Source organism: Equus asinus, chromosome 1 (assembly GCF_041296235.1).
Source record: "Equus asinus isolate D_3611 breed Donkey chromosome 1, EquAss-T2T_v2, whole genome shotgun sequence".
Lineage (NCBI taxonomy): Eukaryota > Metazoa > Chordata > Mammalia > Perissodactyla > Equidae > Equus > Equus asinus.
Genome location: NC_091790.1, coordinates 132,015,055 through 132,040,673, shown reverse-complemented (window position 1 = coordinate 132,040,673; position 25,619 = coordinate 132,015,055). Strand labels below are relative to the sequence as shown.

At 37.3% G+C, this 25,619-nt stretch overlaps 1 protein-coding gene across 19 annotated transcripts in view; it reads right to left on the bottom strand.

Moving 5' to 3' along the window:
* Window positions 1-25,619, bottom strand: part of ADAM22 (ADAM metallopeptidase domain 22) — a 238,194-nt gene that overhangs the window by 87,638 nt on the left and 124,937 nt on the right. For all 19 annotated transcript variants that reach the window (XM_044767786.2, XM_070507864.1, XM_070507943.1 and 16 more), the window contains exon 4: window positions 23,517-23,583. In XM_044767786.2, coding sequence (XP_044623721.1) covers window positions 23,517-23,583 — 67 coding nt within the window. The remainder of the gene's footprint in view (window positions 1-23,516; window positions 23,584-25,619) is intronic.

The window sequence follows — 25,619 nt, the reverse complement described above, 5'->3', positions numbered from 1 at the left end:
GATGAGTGATGAGGTGAATACTAATTTCTCCATTTTACAAATGATAAAACAGAGACTAAGAGAACCTTCACCTCCTGATGCAGAGTCAAGTCTCTCTAAGCTGGTGGTTCTCAAAGAGCAGTTTCCAGTCCCAAGGCACCAGCTTGTTAGAAATGCAAATTCTCAAGCCTCTCCCAGACATACTCAATCAGAAGCTCTGGAAACCCCTAGGTGACTTCAAGGCACTCTAAAATTTGAGAACAACAGCTTTACACGACATCTGCCTCTGCATGCTAAAGCGCCTCACTGCTGAGCTCAGTGAAATCCTACAATAGTTCCTGAGAAGATTCTAACTAAAGCAGGAAGGATATAAACAACCATAACTCTTCTCCACTCCTTTTCTTGTTCCTCCAAAACCAGCTGGCCTTATCAGAAACAAAATGGAAGGTAAAAGGTGAGATAAGAACATGTGAGAATTTTGCCATGTACGAAGCCAGGAAGAGTAGAGCTACATTTTGTAGGTGCTGGTAATAGGATACCAGAGAGGATGATTTGGCCTGGATTAAAGGGATAGAGTGATCAACCATCCTGATTAGCCTGAGACTAAGGGATTTCCTAGGATGCAGGTCATTCAGTGCTACATATGTGAAAGTCACAGGTAAATCAGGACGATTTGGTCACCTTAAAAGGCACAGGCCAATGCGGACACTTTCAGACCAAAACACCACCCTGCAACCCTGTGTTCCTGCTCCGCTCCGTAAGTCACAGCTCTCTCACTGAGGCCCATGGGCACCAGTCTCAGGACCAGTCTTCTGCCCTGTAGATTGGGGCTTACGACGCTCACCCTCCTCCACAAGTGAGATCCTTCCTCCATGGGATTTAGCACAATAGTTCTCAACCCCGGGGGAGCATTAGCAACACAGGGGAAGCTTTTTAAAAAATACAAGCCTCACTCTATACCAATTATATCAGAACCTCTGAGGGTGTGGCCTGGGCTCTTTTATTAATCTGCCCAGATGATTAAACATGCTGCCATGGCTGAGAACCTCTCCTTTAGCCAATACACCTTTGCAGGAACTGAAGCCCCACCCTTGAACTCTGCTGTACCCTAGATTTCTCCCAGTCATGGGAACGGCCCAGACTTATGTTTTTGGCTGCATGGCTGGAGTCTGTTCAACCAGGCACTTACCTACAAAAGCCTTGTCCCAATTTCCTCCTGATTCTTCGAACTGACAGGAGGGACTTGCCCTGCTCCTACCCTTTGCCCTCCCCCTAGTAGTGAGAAATGGCATTTTCAGGTGTTACTGAATCGGGAATATTCCGAGTCTCCCAAGGACGATCTGCATCAAGGAAATTTCTAGAAAAGCTAAATCTTATGTTGAAGAGGATCCACCAACCTACCCTGATTAAAATTCATAACTTGGGATTATACAGAATCAGACTGAATTCATAATAGGGACAGAGGCTGAACATCTATTCAGGTACAAAGTGCAAGGTATCTGATTCTACAGGCTCTCTAAGAAAAGTAGAGAGAAAGATAATCTCATCTTACAGTAAATTAAAATTAAATAATTTATCACACGGTGTTTCCCAAATGCTGATAATCCATGGATCTAATACTAATGCAGTCAAAATCTTTATCAGTTCATGCCAAAATGAGAAAAGTAAGTATAATGTAGTCGATTTTTCATAAAGTTAAAAACATTCAATTTTTATATAACTGTCCTTTGTTTTGAGATTAGTTCCTTCCTTCTCTTTGATTATTAAAATTATCAACTTTCAAATTTTTAATAGACTTTTTATTTTTGAATAATTTTAGATTCACAGAAAAGTTGCAAAGATGGTACAGAGAGTTCTAGGATACCTATCACCCAGTTTCTCCCACTGTTAACATCTTACATTACCTGTGTACATTTGTCAAAACTAAGCAATTGGCATTGGAACCTTACTGTTTACGGGACTCTAAACATTCAGATTTCACACTGTTTCCATTCAATTCCTCTGTTCCAGGATCCAATCCAGGGTACCATATTGTATTAGTTGTTGTGGGGACCTGAAATTGGCCACCCCAAGATATGTCTCTTTGGCATCAGGATTATTTGAGGCTGATTGCTTTTGATAAACTGGAACAGGGAAGGAGGCTCTGAGGAATGGACCTTGCCCTTTGTTAGGACACATTTACATTTGTAAGGTAAATCTCTATCTGTAAAGGTGCCTCCCTCTCTGTACCAGGAAGAAGAAAGAAGATGACCTTCTCTCTAGAAACTCTTAATCAATACCAAAGGCAAAGACTTAAATCTGCATTTTATTGTGCTTGTCTGGTAACCTCCTGTAACTGACTTCCCTCCCCCTCCCAACGGTGGCATTTCTTTAAGGATTAAGCATCTTTCCTTAGGCTAGGAACTGATTGCTGCACTCACCTGTGACCGCCCACCCAGCTCCAGCCCAGCTCCAGACAATAGACTTGCCTCCTGCTACGCCCACCGAGATAGCAGACCACTACCTGCCGTGTCCATTAATCAAGCACTGTGCCGACAGGGCAATCTTGTGACTATTGTGGGAGGGACATTTCAATCACATGTGAAACACCCTGTTTGGGGGTATATAACCACTATGTGCACCCCACTTCTTCGGTGCCCTTTCTTCCCGGGCCATGGTTCCTCATAAAGCTTTGTTTAATTTTCTCTTGCTATTCTGTCTCATGTGAATTTAATTCCTTCTCCGGCCAGACAAACCCACATTTGGGAAGAGGAAATGTCTTCCTCCCCTACATTGTCATCTTCATTCTTTTTGAATTGGTGGCAATAGTAAGAATTTAGGTGTTTTGACAGGGTTGTTTCCACATATAGCAAGATAAAAATACGGGCAACCCTATGTCGATCCCTAAAATTGGTTTTGTTAGTACACTGGGCTATGAAATACAACTCTAAGATCAAGAGCATAAATGATACTTCCTAGACTTTAACTTAACACTATAGGTTTTCAAAAGATTTTTTAAAAAATACCCTTATAAAATCAGGCTTAATTTCAATAAATGATTAAAATGTAATTTTTTAAATAACCTATAGAAATAAAGTCTGAAAGGTTACTCAGTAACACTTTGCTATAATCAAAATCTAGGACTCCTCGTTGCCTGAGATTGTTCTGGACTACCCTTTCAAGCATGTCTGTATAGTGGACAGCTTTGGAAGATAGAGATAGCTTCCTCTAGAACAAAAAGTGAGCATGTTTACTTCCTATTACAAGAGATTCAGGTTTCCTAAATTCAGAATTTCTCTCTAATAACAACATACTGTGTGTGCAGGTGTCACTTGGCCCTTTCCTCTGTCACCCTCTAGGAATCGAGGCTCAAGATACAAATATAAGAAAATGTTGATATTCTGGTTACTGCTGTTGCCATGAATAATAAAGTCCTTTGTCTCTGACCCAGGAGTCTCCAGTCTTCTGCCAGCATAGATAAAATTGCAGCAGGCTAACTTGTTAACATGCAAGTAGGATAAAATCTCAGACCTTCACAGTTATTGAAACTTGATTTCCACCTTGCCCTGAAAAGTAGATTTACACTGAGCCTCCATTCCCACATTTCCATCTTCCTAAAGGACAAAAATTAGCTGAAGACACATTGCCCATTTTATCACAACTGGCCTGTCTCTCATTTATACTACTGGTTGACACCTTTGGACATTTGTGTTTGCCACCCCATTCCAGGGTACAATTGCTCAAGCAGCACCCAAATTATCAGCTCACTCCAACATTTAAAGCTAAATGGTCATTCAAAATCTCCGCACTATTTTAATATTCAATAAGCACTAGGCTCTTGTAGCCTAGTCATCAATCAAAAAATATTTCAAAAACTAAAGGAGACAAATCTAGCTGACAAAAAAGAGAATACTTTCATTTAAAAGATGCACACTTCCCGTTGAAGAGGAAAAGATATATAAGAATATTATTGCAGCAAAAGTTTCCCCAAGAAAGGGGAAAAAAAGAGACAGAACTAGAAAGCCACTGGATATAAATAAAAGTGATAAAGAGTCTTACTGGAAAATGGTGAACACCACAGAAAATAGGGGCCATAATTTTCTTATGAGCTCTTGAGTGTAAAACAAAAAGCCCACCAGGGACCCAGAGAGCTAAAATCTATTTTAATTGTTGTGCAGGAGTCTTTCCTTATACTGATTTCCCTTGGGTAACGTCAGCTATAGAAAACAAAGTATAAAAACTATGATAGCTTCCCAGAACTTAAAGCTTACAAGTATCCTAAGTGAATAACTGTTAAGGTCTTTTGAGATGCAATGGATTTGCAAAAGGTAAAGATTTACTCCCTTTCCTCTTGTATGTAGGCTCAGGCACCTCCAACACATATACTTGTTTTTGCATTAGTTATATAATTAAAATGACTTCTATTATCAGTTTCCTAAGACTGCCATAACAAATTACCAAAAACTGGGGGGCTTTAAACAGCAGAAATTTATTCTCTCACCGTACTGGAGGCTAGAAGTCTGAAATCAAGGTGTCAGCAGAGCCATGCTCCCTCTGAAGGCCCCAGGGAAGAATTCTTCCTTGCTTCTTCCTAACTCCCAGTGGTTGCCAACAATCCTCAGTGTTCCTTGCCTTGCAGATGCATCCTCCAATCTCTGCCTCCATCTTCACATGACGTTCTCCCTGTGTGTCTGTCTCTATGTCTCTTTGTCTAAATTTCCCTCTTAAAAGACACCAGTAATCACTGGATTAGCGCCCTCTTCTTAACTTGATTACATCTGAAAAGACCCTATTTGCAAAAAAGGGCACATTCAACTACTCAGCCATAAAAAAAGACAAAATCGTCCCATTTTCAACAACATGGATGGACCTTGAGGGTATTATGTTAAGCGAAATAAGCCAGACTGAGAAAGACAAACACCATATGATTTCACTCATATGTGGAAGATAAACAAACACATGGACAAAGAGGACTGTTTAGTGGTTACCAGGGGAAAGGGGGTGGGGGTGGGCACAAAGGGTGAAGGGGCACACTTATATAGGAACTGACAAATAATAATGTGCAACTGAAATTTCACAATATTGTAAACTATCATGACCTCAATATAAAAAAAGGACACATTCACAGGTACCAGGGGACACGAATTTTGAGTGGACACTGATGTGGATTAAGGCTGCCCCAGCTAGAGAAGTCCAAGGTGACCTGGCCTACATGTCAAACTATACGACCCAGTGGACTTTTTTTATGGTATGAATTAGGACCACCCCAGGGAGAGAAGCCCAGGGCATCCTCACCTACATGCCGATCTATATGGCCAGATTCGTATCTAAAGTTATATGACCGCACAATAACCAGACCCCATCTGCACTGAAATCATTTAATGACTTTTTACATCATCTTTTCTCCAGTAAAAATAAGTCACGTACCCATGCCTTATAAAATTAGCCCTAACCCTCAACTCAGGGCAGCAGCAGGAGCTCTGACTGCCTGTGGGTCTGTCCCCATGTGGCAGCAGCAGGAGCTCTGACCGCGCGTGGGTCCTGTCCCCACACACCAGCTCTGCCTGCCCATGGGTCCTGTCCCCATGCCAGCGGGGGCAGCAGCAGCTGCTCTGCCTGCCCATGAGCCCTGTCCCCATGCCAGCGGGGGTAGCAGAAGCGGCGGCAGCAGAAGCTCTGACTGCCCATGGGTCCTGTCCCCATGCTATTCCACACTATTCTCTAAATAAAAGAGCACTACTGCCAGATCTTGAGAGTCTAAGAAATCTTTCTTTCGACTCTCGGCTCACCGACCCCGCATCAGACACTATTCAACACAGCACAACTTCTCATCTCTTTGAACGTGATCAAGTGAATTTTTATAGTCATAATCCAGGGATTTTACTTCTAAGAAATCTGGCTCAGTGGAATAAACTGCAGGTGTCCCCCACTACATCCTTCATCTAATAATGTTAACCTGTATCTCAATTACCTCTAGCCCACCTTTCTAGTTTCCCATAGCTTCATTTAAAAATACTCATCATTGAAAAAGAAACACTGATATACTGGTGGTGGGAATGCAAACTACTGCAGCCACTATGGAAAACAGTATGGAGATTCCTCAAAAAACTAAAAATAGGAATACCATATGACCCAGCTATCCCACTACTGGGTATCTACCCAGACAACTTGAAATCAACAATCCAAAGTGACATATGTACCCCTGTGTTCATTGCAGCACTATTCACAATAGCCAAGGCATGGAAGCAATCCAAGTACCCGTCAACTGATGACTGGATAAAGAAGATGTGGTATATATACACAACCGAATACTACTCAGCCATTAAAAAAAGACAAAATCATCCCAATTGCAACAACATGGATGGACCTGGAGGGTAGTATGCTAAGCGAAATAAGCCAGACTGAGAAAGACACACACCATATAATTTCACTTATATGCGGAATATAAACAAACACATGGACAAAGAAAACAGTTTAGTGGTTACCAGGAGAAGTAGGGTGGAGGGTGGGCACAGGGGGTGAAGGGGAGCACTTACGTGGTGACAGACAAGAAAGAATGCACAACTGAAATTTCACAATGATTAAACTATTATGAATCTCAATTAAAAAAATCATAATAAAAATAAATAAAATATTCATCATTATTTTCACACAAATAATATGGTAAACCTGATCTTCAATTCTATTATTAAGTCAAACAGAGCTTCCCGAATTGCTTATTTTTAACCAAAGAACAGGCAAGAGAAATTATTTTTCAGCTGTCAGGTAATCATTACAGACCCATTATTATAACAATGTCTTATCAGACTACTAAAAAATTTTAGGTTCCCACAAAATGCTCTGCAGCAACGAATTACTATAGTGCAGAGAGGGTACTTATCAGGTTCTCTGAGATGCAATTCTAAATTGGGAGAATGGAAAATCAATGTGGACCACATACAGTGACTATATAATTACAAACTCATGAAATTATAACTCTTTCCAGGAAACTACTACATCACTGTATCTTTTGATAAATAATAGAAGTTTAAATGTAAATTTAAATGTATTGCTCTATATGAATTTTTTAGCATAAGAGATGCATATTACCTAAAACCTTATTCAGTAGTTGGTGTTTAAATAGTAACAGGAAGCAATATAAGTGACTAGAAGACAGTTATACAAAAATAAAATATATTTGGCATCCCTAAAATAAAGGAAGAAAGAGATTGTCCATCTGAAAAGAGATTTTGTTGTTGTTTCCTTTTTCTCTCTTTTTTTTTTAAGACAAAGTAACTATATGAGGTAAGGAAAAAAAGGACATGTGTTCTTTTCCACTTTCACCATGAACGTATTCTCCTTTAATTTCACTTCCATTCTATCATTCTCCCATCCATCCCTTTTGTAAAGAAGGAAAGATAAACAAGGAAAACTTCAGCTGCCAAAAGAAGATTGCATTGCAGCATCTCTTTTCTCTCTTGCACCTAGAGTTTAAACACTGTGTTCAAGAACTCAACACTAGCATTCCACGGTCATTTTTACCCCTCCCTGAATGATTTTGAATTAGCCGAGGACTTAATTAAAGGTACAAACAAAGGGTTGCTTACTAAAGAGGAACTTCTCAAACAATGTCCTGCGGGGAGGCAAACTAGTATTTAAGGTTGTATCTGATAAAAAGTGATGCTAAGCCTGAAAAAATAAAGAGCTTTTTTTTTTTCAGCAGTTGCTTCTGTGGGCACAAGTTGGTCATTTGCCGTTTTTTGTTATTTTCCTATATAATGAAGGAGGGAGTTGAATTTGGTGGTCTGTAAAGTCCTTTCTGGTTCTGTGACTTGCAACCTATTTTTTAAAAATCAAAGGTTACCAACGTTTTATTCCTTCTAAATACCAGACCAGCTTCCAAAGAATCATTATCTTGTACCCTCCACTTACCACAAAGGAATAAAATTTAAAACCAACAACAAAAGATGCTCATATGCTTGGAAATTTTTTAAATGCTAAATGCAAAAATTTTCAACAATATAAAAATTATTTCTAAAAATCTAAATAACTTATGAGTCATACCAAAGTCATAGTATAAATTACAGAAGATACATATAGTACAGACGGTCCTCAACTAACAATGGTTCGACTTACAATCTTTTGACTTTATGATGGTGCAAAAGCAATATACATTCAGTAGAAACGGTACTTTGAATTTTGAATTTTGATCTCTCCTGGGCTATTGCTATGCTGTTCGGGACTCTCTTGTGACACTGGGCAGCAGCAGTCAGCCCTGGCTCCCAGTCAGCCACGTGATCACGAGGGTAAACAACCAACACACTTCCAACCATTCTGTACCCATGCAACCATTCTGTTTTTCACTTTCAGTGTGGTATTCAATCAATTACATGAGATACTCAACACTTTATTATAAAATAGGCTTTGTGTTAGATGATTTTGCCCAACTGTAGGCTAATGTAAGTATTCTGAGCACTTTTAAGGTAGGCTAGGCTAAGCTACAATGTTTGGTAGGTTAGGCATATTAAATGTATTTTCAATTTACAATGGTTTATCAAACATAACCGCATCATAAGTCGAGGAAGATCTGTGTGTGTATATATATATATAGAGAGAGAGAGAGAGAATGGAAAAAATCTCTGTATCAGAACTTCTAGGATGCTGCTAAAATAGTACTTAAGAGTAAATGCTACACTCCTAGATGCTTATAGAAAAGAAATATTGATAATGCATAAGTTAAACATTTAACTCAATGAGTTATGAAAAGAACAAAAGAGAATTTTTTAAGTAAAAGAAAGTAAACAGTAATGAAATTAAAGCTGGTTCTTTTTTAAAAAATGTATTATAAAAACTCTAACAAGACTGATCAAGTAAGAGTAAAGGCAGGAATAAAGTATAATAGAAATGAAATAGGAGATACACTGATACAGGAATTAGTAGACTTTAAAAACCATAAAAAGATTTGAGGCAAATATAGTAAAATACTAACATGTTAAATCTACACATGGATATCTGTTACAATATTTTATACAATTTTTAATGTTTGAAATATTTCAGAATTACAGAAATTTTTATCACAATTGCTGGTCTTTCATGACTTGAAATTTAAAGTGGATTTAGAAGTGGCTCTAAAACGCCTTTGAAAGGAAACACACATGAATATAGCCGCAGCACACAGGATGAACTTACTATCAGGTGAGCAGATGTAAGGCTCACTATCTGGTATTTATTTTTCCTCTTTATATTCACGGTATCTTTTTATAGCAGGGGAAATCATATGCTCTCCCAGACCTGTCCAAAGTGGACTTCTCTTCATATTGTGTTGGGTGAACAAGAGAAACTACCCAATTTCCTAATAACTGGCTTAATTCATTCACTCACTTTTGTTCAACAGATATTTATTGTCTTCTAGGTACACACATTATGCTAAGTGCTAGGTATACAGTACAACTTTCCACGGAAGTTTACTCATGGAGCAACTCCTTATAGAATTTACAGTCTAGAGCATAGAAGATTGTCTTATTATGAAGCAGAGAGTGAAGGACTGCCATTGGTGATCCTGACAAGCGTTCTGTGTCATGAGTAGAATCAGAAGCCAGCAGTATAAATTGGTAAAGCCACCAAAGATCTAGCCAGAAATGCTTTACAAATCGCCACTTTCCCTCAATAATGATATCAACACTGATATTTATGGAGCTCTTCTCATACCCAAAGCTCGGGGCTATGTGTCTGTCCTCTTTATTTAACAGACGAGAAAAATGAACCACAGAAGAAATAAGGAAATTGTCCAAGGCCACACAAATATTAATTGGCAGGGTCAGGGTTTGAATTCAGGTCAGTCTAGCCCTAACAATATTTTCAGTCTCCAAGTTTTACCTCCCCCAAACTACAGATCTATCCTGAACTTAGAAACAAAAGTGACTAGTTCTATCTGTTAACACTAGCGAAGGAAATTTTTTCAAAAAACCTTTTTAATCAGAAAGATAGCATGACCCCATAAGACAGCACTTTTCTGTCCAAAAATTGAATCGCTACGTGGACTACCTATTGGCCCCACTTAGAATTACAAAGCAACCACTCTGTCTTCCAGAGAGAATTAGAGGTACACTTTCAGAATTTCAAGAATATCAAGAGAAGAGAAAACAAAAGCAGAAAGTAATCAATGTATGAAGCCCAAAGGCATAATTAGCCTTGCTTCCTTTAGGTTGTACCTGATTTCTTTGAGTTGAGGCTCTGGTCAAACACTATACCCCTACTTTCTCTCCCTTTTGTACCACTGTCTCCACGTCCTGCTCTGTCCACCTCTCTGGTTTCATTTGATTCCTCTCATGCACCAAGATCATGCATCAAGGCCTTTGGGCCTTTGCACATGCTAATTTTTACTGCCTGAAAAGCTGTTCCCCTGCCATTTCACCTGCTTGTTACTTCAGCATTAATTTCAAACTTCAGAATTAATATCATTTCCTCAAGGAAGTCTTCCCTAACAAACCAGACAAGGTCAGGTCTCCTATCAAATGCTTACAGGGCAACATGGACTTCTCTTTAAGGCACGCTCCTGAGTATCATTTAAACAGACCTTTGGTAGCTATTTTCATTAGGTCTTATCACCCCTACTATAAACTACTAGCTTTATGAGGGTGAGAATTGCATCATATATTGTTCATAGCTATCTCCCTGAGCTGATGGCAAGCACTCAGCATGTATCTATTGAATGAAAGAAGGCTGAGAACACAAGTAGGGTATCTGCCATAAATCCCTAATGTCAGCTTTCCTAGGTGTATAATGTCACTTGATCTCCACATGCTTAAGTTTTTCAGTCTTTTGGATTTTTTTTTCTTTTCTTTCTTTTTCTTTTCTTTCTTTTTTTTTTTTTTTGCTGATGAAGATTCACCTTGAGCTAACATCCATGCCAATCTTTCTCTATTTTTTAGTATGTGGGCCACGAGCACAGCATGGCCACTAACAGAGCAGTGTAGGTCCACACCCAGGAACCAAACCCAGGCCGCCGAAGCAGAGCAGGCCAAACTTAACCACTAGGCCACCAAGGCTGGCCCTTCCACATGCCTAAGTTTTAAGGAGCTTCCTATGGGGATAATCAAGTCCACTTGCATCTTCCTCCTTTTCTATCTCATAGATACAATGAAAAGGCAGCTATGATAAAATATCAACTGGAGCCCAGATCAATAACCCCCCCCCCTCAAATGGCTATAAACACTCAAACCACTCAATACCAAAGTATTTATTCTCTGGTCTTTATTACCTGTTTCTATTTTTATAGGGACCACTTAGTCACCAGAAAATAAGAATTTTTTATAAATGACTAAGAAAATAACACTAGTTTGAGACAACACCAAGGGAATAGTTTATGATTTTTTTTTCTTTTTTTGCTTCAAACCAGTTTGAAACTGGTCAGAAACAACACTTCCACAATTTCCTATTCAATCATAATTACTCTAATAGTTCACTCTGATTTCAAAAAAATTTGCAACAGTAGATTTATATAAGATGTAATATACTGAAAAGATTAGTTCTATTATTAGAATTAAAATAGGAATGATATTCTATTATAAATAGTTAATTGGTTCCATACATAGAAATACCACTAATTAGTGCTATTTTTAATATTTTTTTAAATTTATGGCTGAATATTTTCAAGTCCCATGTCTGACCGGGCAAGGGAAACAAAAGAAAAAATGAACAAATGGAACTACATCAAACTAAAAAGCTTCTGCACAGCAAAGGAAACCATCAACAAAACAAAAAGACAACCTAACAACTGGGAGAAGATATTTGCAAACCATGTATCTGATAAAGGGTTAATATCCAAAATATACAAAGAACTCATACAGCTCAACAACAAAAAACCAACAAACCAATTAAAAAATGGGCAAAAGATCTGAACAGAGATTTCTCCAAAGAAGATATACAGATGGCCAACAGGCATATGAAAAGATGCTCAACATCATTAGCTATCAGGGAAATGCAAATCAAAACTACAATGAGATATCACCTCACTCTGGTCAGAATGGCTATAATTAACAAGACAGGAAACAACAAGTGTTGGAGAGGATGTGGAGAGAAGGGAACCCTCGTACACTGCTGGTGGCAGTGCAAACTGGTGCAGCCACTATGGAAAGCAGCATGGAGTATCCTCAGAAAATTAACAATAGATCTACCATATGATCCAGCTCTCCCACTGCTGGGTATTTATCCAAAGAACTTGAAAACACAAATGTATAAAAATACATGCACCCCTATTCTCAGCATTATTCACAATAGCCAAGACTTGGAAACAACCCAGGTACCCATTAAGGGACGAATGGATAAGGAAGATTTGGTATATATATATAATGAACTACTGCTCAGCCATAAGAAATGATGAAATCCAGCCATTTGTGACAACATGGATGGACCTTGAGGGTATTATGCTGAGTGAAATAAGTCAGAGGGAGAAAGTCAAATACCATATGATCTCACTCATAAGTAGAAGATAAAAACAACGACAAACACATAGCATTGGAGATTGGATTGGTGGTTACCATAAGGGAAGGGGAGGGGGGGAGGGCAAAAGGGGTGATTAGGCTCACATGTGAGGGGATGGAATATAATTAGTTTTTTGGGTGGTGAACATGATATAATCTACACAGAATTCGAACTATATTACGATGTGCATCTGAAAGCTATATATATATATATAATCCAATGTTACTGCAATAAAATTTTTTTAAACAACTTGCTTATTAACATATTTCAAGAAAAGATTTGAAAAAACTAACCATAATATATACTAAGAATTTTAATATTTATTTTCAATTATGTCTAATATCTAATATTTACAATAAAATGGAAAGCTACATATATTCACAAATATTTCTTACTATTCTATCAGTTCTTTATTTTTAATCTATATTTTTCATTAATATCATTACCAATTTTCAAAGTAGATAAAAATTTTGCATTTGCAAAAAATAAATAAATTTATGGCTCAACATGTTGTTTTAATTTAATAGATAACATCTTGAATATTAACCGATGAAATAATTCTTCACATAATTAGTTGAAAAAAAATCTTTCACCAGAAAAAAAATAAGAGGACTTTCTACTCAAATAGGTTACAAACAGAGCTTAGAAACAGCACTCATGCTGACACCACCTGTCACTTTTCAGTTTTCTTCTTTCCCAGCACTAAGATACCTGACCTGTATAAACTGGTAATGGGCCAGTATATTTTCTTCAGGCTATAAAGTTAAGACTACTTGCAATCTTAACAACCCCATTAAGGCAGCTGATACATTATACATGATGATAAACCTAGAGAAACCTTGCTTCATTCCCAAGGGAAAGCAAAATTTACTTAATCCCCAAAGAATTTTTTCCTATAATGCAAAGAGAATTAAATCATGAAAACTGAGATCTTCCTGAGAGCATGCTGATTACAAGATGGCAGAGGAGCATATGTCTGCACAAGCCTGCCAGAGGAAAAATGCACACGCTGTCTGGCTCATCGAAAAGATACCACATAGATGACTAGAGGTGGAAAAAAAGTAGTTAGGAGACATACCTGGAATAACTGTTACATGTGAGAGAGAAACAAACATTTTATCAGTTCGCTTAACAGATCTGTACAGCTCTTTTACTCTCTTCCCATGTGTTTGTGTGCGTGTGTTGGGGAAGGGCGGGGGATGGGTATTTTGAGGCACCTTGGCAGGCATACAACCAAATATCTTCTAGTCTTTTGGCAGGATGATGATATGTTTCAGCCTAGTTACTCGTCTCCATAAAACTTCACATTTCCTCCAGATGCAGATAAACTTACACAGGCACAGGACGGGCATAACAACTGAGCCATGTGCTTGCCATGTGCAAAACTCCAGCATATTTCAAACAGTTACAGTTTAAAAGCCATGGCACTCCCCCTGAACAACATTCGGTCCAACTTCTATGGAGAACAAAGAAGGACTAAAAATAAACCCCAAGAGAAAATGGTTGAAAAAATAGGTCTCCCTTAGAAGGCATTTGGTTTTCTTTAGAACAATGGAAATTTCATACTGGCATAATCAAGACTCACCTGAACCAAGCAAACACATCTTCAGTCTATGGCTTACTAAAACAACTGCTACCAGAGATGTAACTGAAAATGGTAAATTGAAGCGCTCTAATTTAAATATTTACATTCCATTTGCTCTGCTATTATGATTATTTGTTTCCATAGAGAAGGTAGACTCTAGTTGACAATAGCATGAATTCTGGCACTAGTCCGCCTGGCTTCAAATTCTTGGGCAAGTTAGCTAAACTTTCTGTGCCTCAGTTTCTTCATCTGCAAAATGAGGATAACCATGGTACTACTGGGGCACTAAATGACTTGGCACACGTTAAACATTTATCAGACTAGTGCCTGGTACAGAGTAAGTACCATACAAGTGCTCACTATTTTTCCAACTGTTGCTATATTCTACTCTTACTATTCCTCAGTCTAGTGACCAGTATGGATCCCATCAGGATATCAATACAATTCAAAGACGAGGAGACTGCACAAAACAGGAAATCCATGATGGTAAAATGAGCATCAATGGAGACATAAAAATTATTTACAAAAATACAAAATTTTGAGGATGATATAAAACAGAAGCAAAGCAAGTCATTATTTTTAATTCCATTAAGGTGAGTGTTTCATTAGCTGGAGAGAACATGCCACCAATAGCCTTAAGGGAGCAAAATGAGTTTGGCTTTGTAAAGAGAAGAGGTAAACTCTTCCAAGCGACTAGCATTAAACCGCCAGCAGCAGTTTTTGTTCCTAAGACAGTCCTGGAGACTGAATTACTAGACAGCAAATGAAAGCATGGTCTTTCCACAGGACAGCAGCACATGGTAATTATCAACCAATGAAACCAGCTCACTAGGACTCCCACACACCAACCATCAAATATACGGTTCTTCCAGCTATACTTTTATTCAGGATTTAAAATACTTCTGCGAGGATATCATGGCTCTTGCACTAGTAACAGAGAAAATTAATGAGTCCTCCTTCTGATATAATTCACTATTTGAAAATGAAAGCATTTAAAAATGGGCAGCAGCTCAAACCCACAGGACCCAAAGGACAAGGTTTCCTGTGTTGGCCCTATTTGCAATTAAAGAATCATCTCTAAATCAGAAGATCCTGGAACTGAATCCCACCACCATGCCCGAAATTCAATAATTTCTTTTTAAATTACCAGAAGATTAACCCTACTTATACATTTATTTCTTAGAAATAATTCCTGTAGGCTCTTGTAGGATCTTTATATTCTGAGGTTTAAAAAAAATCATTTATGTCAGCAATTAGGGACTAATGAAGTCATTAAATATAATAAAATTTAACTACAGCTAATAACTAAATATTCAGGTAGAAGGAAAATATATTGATCAATGTTTTAAAATCATTTTAATTTTGTTACTAGTCAAATTGATGTTAAGTCATAGCTAAAGTGTTTCAGAGAATGGATTTGAGAAGAAATTTCTCGAAGTCATCTAATTTTAAAAGGTGTGTATTTGTGGTTAACTAGGTTTTTATAAGTGTAAAAAGATATCATGTCTGTAGCTATGACATCTGAAATTTCACTTCTGACAAAGAGAACCTGTGTGAGGTACCTGCACGTCCACACACCAACCTGTAACACCTGTACCTGAAGTTTTCCTTCATCCTGCCCCAGAGGCTCTGCTCTGAGTTTAGGCTCAGTGGTAAGGGTCCTTAACCCAAATCTCCCAGAAAGTACAGAAAGAAGAACACAGATCTAACGAAAGAGATAGTTGCATTTGCCAAACATTCCTATCATTGCTTCATTAATTATTTGTGATCATTTTAATCAATTCTATTTACACACAATCAGTTAAAGAATCTGTGCTCTCTAAGGGACAAAATAGAGCCCAAAACCACTTCAGTTTATGGTATATGAACTTTATCTCAATAAGGCTGTTTCAAAAAAAATTTCAGTTACCATGGTGGCAGGGGCCTCCTCAAAGAACCAAGTAAGGGTCTTTGATTGAGAGTCCACCCCTCAGCTGGCCTTAAAATGCACATCACTGAGTATCTTTATTGGATAGAGGCCTCCCCTTCTCCATCTCCACAGAGCCAGGGAAAATGCCTGAAACTTCAATTTGAAATTAAGAGTGACAAAACTAAGAGCTTAGGTGACAACTTCAATAAATAGATCTGTTTAAAAAAAAAAAGTCCTTTCTAAAAGCACCTTCCCAGGCCATGTGACAATTACTGTCTGATGACTAAGTATTATTCCCTTATCCAAGAGGCTCTGGAAAAGCTACCGTAGTGAGAATTCAAGATAGAAAGTGTGTTTCTCAAATGTAAGGGCAATTGTAAGAAAGGCATATTGGAAGAGAAATGCTGTTGCTGAGCTGTTCTTCTAAAAAAAAAGGCAAATGAGATTTTTTAAAGCCTTTGTACAGATTACTTGGCAACAGTGGCTGTTGCTTACATTTCATCCCAAAGACAGTCTCAAAAACAAAAACATAACCTAGGTATTGGTATTGGGAAAAAGGTATTGGGAAAAAACACAAGTCTCCACTTCAGAAGATTCATCATTAGTGCAACAGCATGGATGGTCTTACACTAATGCACACAGCAAAATTTACTGCACACCAAGGCCCGGGTTTTGTTTTCTTCTTAATCGCTTACTCTTCTTGCTTCTATAGAAACAACCAAGACTCTGGATGGTAATGCAGTTTTGAGAATCAATACGGAAACTTGATAACTGGGATAAGCAAAAGCAGATTAACCCTTTTGTTCATCTTTTCTGCTGGAATAAATATATCGACAATTTGGTGGTTTAATAGCTATTTTTGTGATCCTCACGGCCAAAAAAGAAAAAGTTCAAACATTTACGTACTCTTCAATTATATGCAATGCATTTGAGACAAATCTATGTTTCATAAAAGGATGTGGTCAGTAAAGGTCTTGTCATTTAAAAAAAAAGTAAAAGCAGCGGAATGCAGTCACTAAACTATAACCTACATTTTAAATAAACTAAGTCCTGTCACTAATGACAAACTGAGAACATTTTTTACTTAAGGAAGGATATTTTATAGCACAATATTTTACAGCACCATACAATTATTTGTGGGTTTTTTTGCAAACAAAAATCTTAAAAGATATGTTAAGAAACATTATTTCTTTAACATATTGTACACCTTTTGAAGCATTCAAGTGTTACAAATTATGTTCCTCATGGAGAAATCTAGAAAACAAGATAGGAGAAAGTTTGAATACAATTCAGCATCACAAGCAATTTTCTATGATGCTGTTCAGGTTTATAGAAACTACTGTCCTGACCATATTTAAAATTTTCTAAGTGATTCCTTATTGCTGCCCTCCACTAGTATTTTCTTCCTGTTGTTGACACATTCATTGTGGAAAACAAAAAAGATTAAGGCAGGATAAAAAAGGTATTTCTTTTTTAAGAAAGAAGAAATGAGTTGGAAATCTGACTTAGAAAAATTAGTGGCAAAGGAACCTAGAGACTCTGCTTGCAGCACAGGCGCCTGCTGGGAGATGGCACCGCGCTAAGCTAGAAATCTTTCATGGATCTCCAGCCCCAAGGAGGGAAGATGGATGTGAACAGCAGGAGAAAACCTATTTTGTAGAAAAACTCAGGCTTTCTCCTTACTTCTATACCAACTTCCCTGGTAATCTGTTTCCAGAAATGACAGTGGCCATTTCAGTCTGCCTAAAAAATACTTTTTAATGAAAATTACATGACTATTCCATCAGAGTAAAAGGTTCCCTAAAGTCACAATAACCTCTTCCACCCTTAAGTAGACGCTTTCTCCTCAGACACCTGCTCCCCAACATACAGCACTCTCTCCAATTCCTTTACCCATTTCCAGACTTCAACCTTGACCCATGCTCCTTTGCTTTCTTATCCATCTTCTTACTGCCACTATGGACATAATTAAGATTTTGAGACAACGGTCCTTGAGTGCACTCAATTCAATTAAGTGATAGGTCGTAACCAGTTAATTGCCAGTCAAAAGTCAATACTGTATAATGAGTGTCTCTGTACATACCCATCCTTAAGGATTAGGATCTCGATCCAAGGACAAGTTGAGAATGCTCACGTACAGTAGTTTAGAAATAATTTGAGCTAATAAAAAAGATACTCAGCAGCTATTACTTTTGATTTTACCATAAGAGACCAAATAATTTAACCAAAAAATACTATCATAACTATTGATACTGATGACTGGTCATGATCTTTAATTGGTAATAAATATAATAAACCATATTTCTACCAAGATGTCTATTTTTCCTTTTTGACCCCGAAGAAATCTGCCCCCTCCCTCATCTACACATATTCCTGGCATATATAAAGTTTTTACCATTCCTCTCCTAGTGTTCTAAAACTCCTGCTATGACTGTTTTCCAGAGATGTGAAAAATAAAATAGGCTTTGTACTGGAGTGTGTCTTTACCTTTGGCCCAAGGCAACTGATGTTACAGAAAAACTACCCAGACGCATAAGCAAATGTGAGAGAAATACCCAAAGGGTCTTTCAGTTTAAGGATTAGACTATGAAGTATTAATTGTTAAGTACCTCCAAAATGAATTAGATTTGTACATAATAAGTCTAAATAAAATAGATTTCAATTTTTATGGCTATCCTATTTTACATAATATAGAATATATGATAGATAATATGGTGTAAGAGTCAGCGCTGGAGTTAGATAACCCGTATTCAAATTGCAGTTCCATCACTCCTTACTGTTACTTCCAGCAAGTTATGTAACCTCTCCCATGCCTCAGTTTCCTGTAAAGTGGGATAACAGTTATATTTATAATCACAGGTTATTTTGAGGATTGAATATACATAAATTTGTGTGCCTATCACATTATAAGCAATAAATGTTAGCAAGTACTATTATTAGTATTATAATACTAACTAGAGCTATAACTGGAAACGTCAATTAACCAGAATATTGGCAGCTTTCAGCTTCAACACAAAAAAGCTAGCTAACAAAACAGCAAACTGGATGGTTTAGACTAATTTGCTGCTACTTCATCAATTTCAGTCTCCTTTGTCTTACAAATCCAGAGCCATAGTTCTCCACCATCAAAATAAAAAGATTTTGTCCCTGAAGTATTCTGATTAGTTGAGGCTTTATGTTAAAATTCTTTTTAAAGTTCCTATCAAACAGATAAAAGTTCTCCCTAAACTAAGGGGCCAATTTAGAATTTAATTTTTAAATGAATTGAAAATAAATGTAAATGAAAGATCAGACTAACATGTCTTATTAAAGGAACAAAAAATAGCTATCACTTTTTTCTGGTTAAAACCTTTATCTTTGTAACCTTTGAAAAAATGGTTTTAATAGAACTTTAAAACCAGGATTATGCACCTATCTGATCAGGATAAAACTGCCTTCAATGAGACATACAATGTCTTGCAGATAATACAAATCATTATCTTAAGGAAAGATCACTAAAATGTGTTTCATTTTACTCTAAATATAACATTGCAATCAAGAGCAAAAACCAGATTGTGAAAAACTGTGAAGGATAAGCATCTGGTTTCTTCAATAAATAAATTGCAAGGGAGAATAAAAAGAGAATAATGAGAAGAAACCAATGGATTAAAAGAGACCTTTTAAAATTTATTTTTTTAAAAAAAGAAAAAGGCAAAACTAAACTACAGGGATACACGCGTGGGTGATAAACTATAAACAAAAGTAAGGAAAAGATAACCACAAAGTCAGGATAGTGTTTGAGGAGGGAGGGCGTGGGTCTAGGAAGTAGCTCACAGAAGGGCTGGCCGAGCTGTGCTTCTTGAACTGGACAGTGGTTATACAGTGCTCACCTTCGGTAACTTCTGTGTCAGTGTTACATTTTACAATTAAAACGCTTTTAAAAATAAAATTACAAAATTTCACCAAAGCAGCTGGTAGGTATTTTTTCATGCAAGTATATTCCTTTTCCCACGTTCATACTCTCAACCTTAAATCAAATGCATTGCCTCTGAAGTTTCACAAATGAAAGTTCCGTGACACCTGAGTAGAGCCATTTACTAGACTGGCTTCTAGCCATTGTTTAAATCTGGCATGGTGATTTTAATTTTGCATCCTCAAGATCAAATATGACCACGTTTGTGCCAAAGGACAAAAAATGTTCTTACATACAGAGTTTTACTTTGATTTCATATACCCTTTCATTTACTTCAGTCCCAAGAGAAAAGCCAATTTAAAAAATATTCAGGGGCCGGCCCAGCAGCGCAGCGTTTAAGTTTGCACGTTTCGCTTTGGCAGCCCAGGGTTCGCCAGTTCAGATCCCAGGTGCGGACATGGCACCACTTGGCAAGCCATGCTGTGGTAGGCATCCCACAAATAAAGTAGAGGAAGATGGGCACGGATGTTAGCTCAGGGCTAGTCTTCCTCAGCAAAAAGAGGAGGATTGGCAACAGATGTTAGCTCAGGGCTAATCTTCCTCAAAAAAAAAAAAATTCATAGGGCTCTTAGGGAAAGTGTTATGGGCTAAACTGTATTCTTTCTAAATTCATATGTTGAATTCCTAACCCTCAGTACCTCAGAATGTAACTGTATTTGGAGATAGTCTAAAGAGGTAATTAAGTTAAAATGAGGACATTATGGTAGGCCCTAATCCAATGACAATGCCCTTCTAAAACGAAATTAGGGCCTAGATAAATACAGAGGGAGACGATGTGAAGACACAGGGAGAAGACTGCCATCCACAAGCCAAAGAGAGAGGCCTCAGAAGAAACCAACCTGGAAGACCCCTTGATCTTGAACTTCTAGCTTCCTGAATTGTGACAAAATAAGTATCTGTTGTTTAAGCCGCCCTGTCTGTGATAGTTTGTTATGGCAATCCTAGCAAACTAATATAGAAGGTACAAGAGAAGCAAAAATGTTTAAGGTTTTTTTTTAAGGTAGTAGAGGGAAGGAAAAGTATGCAGTATTACAACAGTACAATTTTATTTGATTCATAATGTATAGTGAAAAGAAAAGCTTAAGAAAATTCTGAGTCATAAGGAAGGAAAGGAGAACTTAACAGACTCCATGTGGAAAGAAATACCTCCCAAAGAGCTAAGCACAGAAGGCAAGACACAGGGAACCAGCAGGAAAATAACTGGCTACTGACTGAATTGAAGGGGCAGGATTCAGTGTTTTCAGTGTGGTTTCTGGAAAAATCTCAGGGGAGAATTCTGAGTTAAATTTTATAAATGGACTAGAAACAAATGGAGGTGATGGATGAGATCAAGTGGTTTTCTTACAGAGAGAAAGGTCCTCTGGCCCTAGGGTTTGAATGAAGTTTAGATTTATCATTTCTCTACTTTGAGAGGCTTAGGGGTTAGGCAAACCATCATCAAAGAAAATGCAATTCTCAGGTTGGAAAATCAGCAGAGATTGTGCGGTAAAGTCAGTGTTAGCTATACCCGGGGAGCCTAATGATCTCAGAGTGGAGTACACTTTGTTGATTTAGTGCAAGTTTCCTGAAAAGGGATGTCACTGTAAAGATGGTAGATAGTTGTTTGCTGGATCTTACCACCTTCCATGCTCATATTTGCATTTCATTGTTCCACTGACAGACCTAAACAGAAACAGATAGTGGACTGCCTGTTTCCTTTCGTCTTTAATCTAACACACATTGCATTCAGAAAAGCATCATACAAAATAGAGAAGTGAAGCCAAATATACAAGGATGAGAATAAAAGGAGACTGGAGATTCTAAATCTAGGTAATTTTTTTTTCCAACTATAAGCAAAATGGCTCCATTCTCCTATGTCATACCTAGAAGAATCCCATATCTGTTCCTGCGGTAAGGCAATGATATAAATCAATCAACCATTCAATTAGTTTTAACAAATTTAGAATAACTTTCTGGAGGGACTGGCATAATTAGTATATCAAGATCACTTGTAAAAATTAACAGATTTTCTTTTAAGTCTTTCCAGTTAGAGAAATATAGATGTATAAAAATGTATTTATTAAAGAAATACCCCAACGTCTGTAATTTGCTTTAAAATACCACACACACACATACACACATAGATAGAGAGAAGAGATTGTCAACATGTTTATAACTGTTGATGCTGGGTAATGGTTATGTGGGAGTTCACTGTAGTACTCTTTTTACTTCTGTATACAGTATGTTTGAAATTTTCCCTAATAAATAGTTTTCATTATTTTAGTTAACATACAATTGAAAAACCCAATTCCCTTCATGTTGTCACTTGACTAGGAAATGTAATTTATTTTGGTTACTGGTAACAGAGTTTAATTTGAATAAAAAGCTTTATTACAGTAATATATTTAAATTGAAAGCAGTGAATATAGACTTTAAGGAAAATAACTTGAGAAAATGTTTACAATATGATACAATGTTTAGTTTTAAAAAGCAAGACACAATACTGTAGATATATATGATACCAATTATGTAAAAAGTGAAAATATAAACATATGCACAGGACAGAAAAACACTAGAAGGAAACACAATAAAATGAAAATAAAGTTTACCTCTCAGTGATGAGTTTATGCATGACTTTTCCTTTTTTGATATATTTTTCTCTACTTACAAGTTCTCTAAAATGAGTACGTGTAAAACTTATAATCAAAAAAGAAAGCAAATACATATAAATGGCATTATAATTCTGAGAAGGCAGAACAGATTGCACACTTTTCAGAAGAAAATAAACACTTAGCTAAAAACTCACAGTATTGTACATCGGGCCTAAAGAAACCATTACGCAAGGTCTGGTCTCATACGCCCTCAAATTACATCATCAGTAGACTGGAAAAAATATGCACAGTCTTATGCCTGTAATTGGAAGAAGCTTTTATTTGTGTGGAATCTTTTCAGAGCTTACCTGACAAGAACCAGTATCCTGAGATTTCTGTCTCTAGGGATTTAAAACTCCCTGAGACTTCCCTTTAGACCTAATAAGTTTATAATTTTTCCAGAGGAAGTCTTTCCCAATTGAATGCAAAGCTGTGCACCGATCTTGGACCCAAGATTTCACCTCTTGGTTCTCAGTGCTAACCTTAAAGACAAATTTCAGAAATTATTTCCTGTGACATCATCTAGAAGAGAACTACTTGCAGCTAGCTATACTAATCTCACAAAATGTAACTCCAATGGGGTGGGCCCCGTGGCCCAGTGGTTAAGTTCGTGCACTCTGCTGCAGGCAGCCCAGTGTTTTGTCGGTTCGAATCCTGGGCGCAGACATGGCACCACTCATCGAGTCACGCTGAGGCAGCGTCCCACATGCCACAACTAGAAGGACCTACAACTAAGAATATACAACTATGTAGCAGGGGGCTTTGGGGAGAAAAAGGAAAAACATAAAATCTTAAAAAAAAAAATGTAACTCCAACAATTCCTATAGGACACCAAGTATTCTTTTTCTTTAACTGAAGGGGTTTCTTTTTTTCACAAGTGGGTGATACACTTTCTTGATGAATTCTGAAATACAGAACCCCAAAACTATACATTAGAAGGATCACTGAAAATTAAAATCATAATCAGTACTGAAAAGATTCTCAAAAGATTTCCCCAAGAAGGAGGAAAATTTTACTTACTTTAACTTCCACAGTCTTCCCTCCATGTTCGATGTGTCTCTCTATGTATCCAGAGGACAGCAAATCACTGCAACAAAAGAAATGATGAGTAAAGAGGACCTTGAAAATGTAAGTCATTTGAAAATGGCCATCATTTATACATACCAGCTTTAATGATTCTTTACTCCAGATTTTAAAACAAAAACAAAACTTTATAGATCTCTCTTTCTCTCTCTCTCTCTCTCTCTCTCTCTCTCACACACACACACACACACACACACACACACAACCTAGTACTTCTAAAAGGATACAAGGTTAAAATGAAGAAATCACCCGTCATTCCATTGCTTAGCAGAGCTGATTCCACTGATCAGGTTCAGCAATTCTAGGCAACTACCATGAGCAACCATTATTTTTAAGACATTTTATTCTTCCTTTTTTACTTTGGCCTTTTATCAAATAGGTTTGATTTGCTACCATACCTTACCATTTTGAATGTGCTATGTGTGATATTTTATCTAACAAAATACTAGCTTCCATCACACCAAAAAATTAAAAAGTGGTAAAGAAACTTAGAAGAAATTAAAGAAATATACCTTCATCATTTTATTTTATTTTTTTGGTGAGGAAGATTGGCCCCGAGCTAACATCTATTGCTAACCTTCATCTTCTTGCTTGAGGAAAATTGTCGCTGAGCTAACACCTGTGCCAATCTTCCTCTATTTTGTGAGTGGGATGCCACCACGGCATGGCTTGATAAAAGGTGTGTAGGTCCACACCCGGATCCAAACTGGAGAACCCAGGGCTGCCAAAGCAGAGAGTACAAACTTAACAACTATGCCACGAGGCCGGCCCCTATCTTCAGCATTTTAAAACAATCTCTTTTGAAATCTCTCCTGAACAACAACCTTCTTGTATAATTTTTAAATGTTTACATCATCTTAAATATGCTTCTGTTTAATTCCATAAATGTGAAAAAAATTTCCCCTTTCACAGAGGTACCTCAAGACACAACTTCCTCAAAAAGTCTTAAAGTCTTTAAATTTTTAAAGTACTAAAATATAAATAAAATTAACATTAATAAAAATAATACAAGAAACTGTAAATTTCTAAATCTACTACACTATTAAGAGACATTCAGCCAACCAAAAAAACTTTTTCCTAGTGTTCTGAAGGTCACCAAGCCAAAATTGTCCCAATCATTAAAAACGTGAATTTCTGAGCACACAGGCCTACCATGATAAGCACCATGCCTACAGTTGCTTGAAATGTAAACAGAATGATCAAACAAACGTTACAGTCCTGCAGGGCCCATAATCAGTTTCCTATAGTATCTGATGCTTACATTACCACTTAGGAAACCTATAATCATAGTCTAAGTCCTTGTTTCATTTATCTTTGGAATATATTTTCCTATCGACTTTATGGGGGAACCAGCTATGATGCTCTAAGCTGCAAGTTGCAGAAAACACAACTAAAAGCGGCTTAAAATCAGGACATTTATATCCTATTTCTTATTAGAAATTCTAGGGCAGGTGTCATGTGAATCTGCTTTTGCAAATCTTCAATTCCTGTAGATGAATAAATTTGAAGTTTATAAAATATAGGCAAACACTTTAAGATGTTTTAAGTATAGATACACAGCTAGAAAGCAAAATTTTATTAGACGTGGGCAGAATGCATAGGATGTGTAAATTACAAGTAAGAAGATCATGTACGTGTTCCACATTGATAGAAAGGGATGGATGACCAAAAGATACCTAATATTCATGAGGCACCTGGGTAACAAATGTCCACGACATAATAAACATACAAGAGACACTAAATATCCAGGATACAGTACACATAAGCCGTTGATATTTACGAGGTCTTAATCCAACCACCTATTGGTGACACCCAGGGTGTCTCAACTTCCACACTACTGACATTTCAGGCCAGATAATTCTTTGTCTTGGGGAGCGTCTTATGCATTGCAGCATGTTTAGCAGCACCCCTGACCTCTACCTACTAGATGCCAGCAACATCACACACATACAGACACACCAGTCATGACAATCAAAAATGTCTCCAGACATTTCACTGGGGGGTAAAATCACCCTGATTAAGAATCCCTACTGACACCCA